This window comes from Penaeus japonicus, unplaced genomic scaffold, assembly GCF_977035675.1.
Source record: "Penaeus japonicus unplaced genomic scaffold, GWHDUDI00000001_assembly GWHDUDI00000011, whole genome shotgun sequence".
NCBI classification, from domain to species: Eukaryota; Metazoa; Arthropoda; class Malacostraca; order Decapoda; family Penaeidae; genus Penaeus; species Penaeus japonicus.
Genome location: NW_028234413.1, coordinates 1,001,670 through 1,006,669, shown reverse-complemented (window position 1 = coordinate 1,006,669; position 5,000 = coordinate 1,001,670). Strand labels below are relative to the sequence as shown.

Sequence of the window (5,000 nt, the reverse complement as noted above, 5' to 3'; positions counted from 1 at the left end):
GTGGGGAGTACACACCTTCCCTACAGTCTAATGGGTATTTCATGAACGTAAGAGTGCAGTTGGTTAAAATCATAAGTCTTACTATCACTGTAACCTCCATACCCTCAGCACTCAAGCAAAGACCAGCAAACCTCCACCACATATGCTCAGTAAAATAGATCTTGGCTTGATTATTTGTCTAACAGCAATTGGTAGTTCTAAGTAGGACATCCACATCTGTTTTTATTGAAATTTTCCTCTTGCCATCAACAATCCTTGGGGACCTGTGGGGAATTGGGGATTTAAGGGTGGGGGAAAAGACCCCTACGCCCTTTAGTTAAAAACCTTTGTGCAGACCTCAACTGAATAAGGATGTACTCAGTGTAAATACCAAGTAATCTATGCATTGCAACACAAATGGCACAGTAGGAAGAATATGAACTAATGAGACAGTACATCAACTCCTCACATCATCATAACAGCATATGGCAAGGTGATTGCTTTACATTGCCCAAGAAAGAATTTTTCATTTTCTGGAAATGGGATTCTAGGGTAATTAGAAATTACATGCCTATATTCTTGCTTCTTTGCAGCAACATATGTTCTGCATTTTCTATGTTAATTTTTAATTCACATGAAATCCTTGTTCAGATTTTGTTATATTTCATGATGGTGTAGTATTATAATCTATATACCTTCAAGAAGTTTACAACTGTGTATTACTTACCAGTGTATAGTCATATATTTCAAAGGTAAATATTTAGAGGACACCTTTGCATCCAACAATGAGCTTGTGATTGTCACAACCTCTGCACCTCTATTTGCTTCAGTAAAGGCTAAAATACCTCCAGCATATATATATATATATATATATATATATATATATATATATATATATATATATATATATATATATATATTCATATATTCTAGCAAGAGAGACCTTTCATAACTCCCAGGTAATTCATTGTCAAACTAGGAAACTGCCAAGCTCGATCTTGCCTGAACATACAATGTTGTTGGCATTTTCTGTAAGACAAAGGGCAGGCCACAGTGATGGTTTGACTGACATTCCACGACATTCTTTGGGATGGACTTGATATCATTAAAGTCTTCACTTCACTTAAGTCTTCAAAAGCCCACTGTCTCATCCACAAGTATGCTCATCATTTAAAAAAAAAAAATTGTTGGAAAATCAGCTGTTTTATGCTTATTTTTCTTTACAGCTCCGACAGTTTCAGAAGAAAAAGGGTACCAAACGAGCATTCGAATACAGCAGCAAGGAAACTACACCTGACATAGAGGTAAATAGCCAGCTGATAAATATTTCATAGGATTATGCATTGAAATTTCTCTTATTTACAGTTTTTTTCATGTAGCATACCTTTACCAGTGCTATAAGTATTGTGTATTTTATTTATGATATTTGTTTATTTATGTATTTACTATAGAAATATTGTATCAGTGAATTGTCTAAAGAGCCAGATTTGTATTTATATAATTTCTCTCCCTTCAGGGAAGCTTCGCTGAAGGGTCGAACCCACAGTCGGAGTCAGGCACGTTATCCTCTAGAGCGTCATCAGTTGACCTTGTTTCAGAGGAGTTCGCTGATCAGCCTACAACATCATTTTTAGCTGGTGATCATGGAGAAACACACAACAGTGTTATCCCTTCAGCACAGGAAGTCTCAAGTGGCATAGAATCAACACATTCTCAGGGTGCTGGCCCAGAGAACCACGGATATGAGGAGCAAAGTGGGATACAAACAAGCAACCAGTATGCTGGCTCAGTTCACTCCCTTCCAGCCAAAACAGAGGGAGGTGAACAGATAACTTCGTCTACTTACACAAATGAGAACCCAGAATTGACAGAAGGACACGACTATTCCAAGGTCGTGTCTGTTAATGGAAGTGGTGACAACACAAGTCTGAACACAGTGGTTCCCAATGGTGTGCCACAGCAAACGATAAATGAAACAGGAAGCATCAGTCAATCAAATACGCTTGCTTCATATTTCCAATCCGCATCAGACCACAGTAGCACTAAAAGCCAAGATGCCTTTTCATTATCACTGAGTACCACAGAAGTGATATCCCCAGATGAGAATGATGTAGATACCAACACTTATGATGCATCTGAAAACATAGGGACACAACTCTCCAGGGAACAAGAGCTTACATCAGCATTCCAGACAGCCATTCCTTCATCGCATCCTCCAACGGAACCGAGTAACGATCACAAAGAACCAGCAGCAGTCATGGATACCGAGCAGGTATACCAAGGAGAGCCAAATTCTCCGGAAACCTTCGAGAGAGAAGGATCCGTAAGTTCAGAAACAACAGCAAGTGTGACAACGGCCATACACGTGACAAAGGGTGAGAGTCAGGATGAACCCGTGCTCAAGTCTTCATCTGAAAGTCTTCGACAGATTTCCCTGCAGCTGAGTGGGCTGATGAGCGAGAGCGAAGGAGCAGGTATGAATTACAAGCTTTCCATTTCCTATGATATTTTCATGATGACTGGGTGAATTTCTGGGCTTATTTCGTGTATTAAATTGATTTAATCTCTTGTTCAGCATCAGACACCTCAAACAAAACCGTTCTGGAGTTGGAACGTCGCAACAGCGAATTGGCAGCACTGCTTCAGCAGGAATCTCAGACATCACAACAACAGGCCCAGTATATAGGAGAGATGGTAAGCAATAGATAACCTTTAAAAAATCTTTTGGTAAGATATCTGAAAGATCTCTTGTTATTTGAATACTTATTATAAAGGAATTGCATTTTGTCTGTCTTTAGCATTTTGAAGTATTTTTTTTATTACTTAAATGATACTACCAATTGGCAATATCTAAATTTGTTATGATAACAGCTCCACTAACGTCCACCCAACAGAAAGCACATGTGGATAGGCTGGAAGCAGAGTTGAATGCCGCAAGAGGAATCCTAAACTCCTCAGTTACCGGGGGAGCTCGAGAGGTGGAGAGCTTGAGGGAGCAGTTACAGGTACACATACAGACCATCGGGATCTTAGTGTCAGAGAAATCAGAGCTGCAGACCTCTCTCACGCATGCCAATCATGCACTCAAGCTGAAAGCAGGTAAGTCAGTGTTCAATTCAGCACAGATTCCTTGTTGTTTAAGAGTTGAAATAAGTAGAATAAAGATTTCTGATTGATGTTTGTATATTTTTCTGATGGCTGAAATATACAATTATGTTTTGCTTATAGAATAATGTTTGAGTCATTTTTACCCCGCATTACTCTGATTATAAAAGAGGAGTAGAAAAAAAGAATATTTTTTCTAAAATGTCATTTTATCAAATTGATTTCTTGTGCCCTTGCAGGCGAAGTAACGGAGCTTGATGGACGATTGAGTGCCTCCCGACAGCGGGTTGGGGAACTGGAAGCAAGCGTGAAGGACTTACATGTGCAGAAGGATGCCCTAAAGTCCTCGCAACACAGCCTTTCAAAGGAACTTGATGCCTCAAAGATGGTGAACTTCAAGTCCAAGTAGGGATAATTTTTATTTACTTGTACAAACACTTTTTTTTTTGTCCTCTTCTTTTTTCTTTCTTTTCCTTTCTTTTTCTTCTGCATCTTCTTCTGTAGTAGATCTTAAACCTAAACATATAGTGAGATGAACACTACCCAGACTACTTACTATTTCCTTGTGTATGCATAGGGAGGTTATCTTATTTATTTTGTTACTTACTTACATACTTACTTCTTGGTGTAATTTGTAACTCCAGAGTTTGATGGACTGGTTATTTCTTATCTTGTATCTAAACATGTAAAGGACAAGTTAAAACTGTCAAGGTCTGTTATTTTATGAACTGGGTAGTATACTCAGGTTTTAAAGACAAAACAGAAATAAATGAATACACTGCAGAGAGAGAGTGAGTGAGTGAGTGAGTGAGTCTGTATCTTAACATATGCCTTGGAACAGGTAAGTATAGAGATTCCATAGCATTTTCTATATTTTGGAGAGGTAACAAGTATTACCCCAGAAAGTCTTGTGAATAACATAGGGAAGAATAATCAGACATAAACAGATGGACTGCTTTGTTAGCCTTATAGCTAGTACTTTTTCATGTATATTTTTTTATGTTGTCTTGGATATTGAGATGTGCCAAGGACCTAAACATCAAAAAATGTATTTTATTTGTGAAAATACAACATAACATAGGTAGATTAGTAGTAATTTAAGCTCTATGGAGTAGAAATATACATTTTAGTATTGATTGACTTGCAATATGATAGTGCTGTGCAATGTATATTAGTTAAATTGTAATTTGCTTTTTTTGCTTTAACCTATTAACAATGGGGACATGTAATCTTTTCTTTGTTCTTCTTCCTTTACCTCCTTTTCTTCTTTTTCTTCTCTTGTTTTTCTTCTTCTTTTTCTCTTCTTCATCTTCATCATCTTCCTTTTCCTTTTCTTCTTCTTCTTCCTCACATAAATGTTCCACAAGTGCTAAATCACAAAGGAGCCAATTAATAGGCCTATTGGACTACACCTCTTTACACACTTTCCTTGAATTCTTTGGGAAGGAGAAAAGTAATATTTATTCCTATCACTATTATTATCATCTTTAATCTTATTCTTGCTCACACTATCATTTTTTATATTTCAACATTAATATTAATGATAATAGAAATAAGAATACAGCCTTGTTTTTTTTCCCCAAAAGCCAAGGAATGGGGTGAATGGATGCAGTTAGGGAGGCCTGCCTATTAACTCGTTTGTGACTAGGCACTTGTAGACCCTTCTTTTGTGTTCAGAAAAGGGACTAGAAAGGTGACTGGGTAGTGAGTTATTGCCCAATTACCAAAGTTGTTGTTAGTCATAAGAAATGAGTCTGTTTTACCTGCACCAAATCGAACATGACATTAGGAAATAAGTGATTGAAGTCATTATGTGTATATGAACAATTATTCCCAATTTGTTCATGTAGGAAATTTGGTTTTGAACAGATGAATTATAAGGGACAGAAATGGATAACTGAATAAGAATATTGTTA

General features: G+C 37.2%; 1 protein-coding gene across 1 annotated transcript in view; it reads left to right on the top strand.

The window, feature by feature from the left end:
* The window catches only part of LOC122244526 (golgin subfamily A member 2), a 19,257-nt gene that overhangs the window by 608 nt on the left and 13,649 nt on the right, over window positions 1-5,000 (top strand). Inside the window, exons 2-6 of the mRNA XM_043002457.2 lie at window positions 1,206-1,283; window positions 1,496-2,453; window positions 2,555-2,673; window positions 2,874-3,078; window positions 3,324-3,489. Of these exons, the coding sequence (XP_042858391.2) occupies window positions 1,206-1,283; window positions 1,496-2,453; window positions 2,555-2,673; window positions 2,874-3,078; window positions 3,324-3,489 (1,526 nt within the window). The remainder of the gene's footprint in view (window positions 1-1,205; window positions 1,284-1,495; window positions 2,454-2,554; window positions 2,674-2,873; window positions 3,079-3,323; window positions 3,490-5,000) is intronic.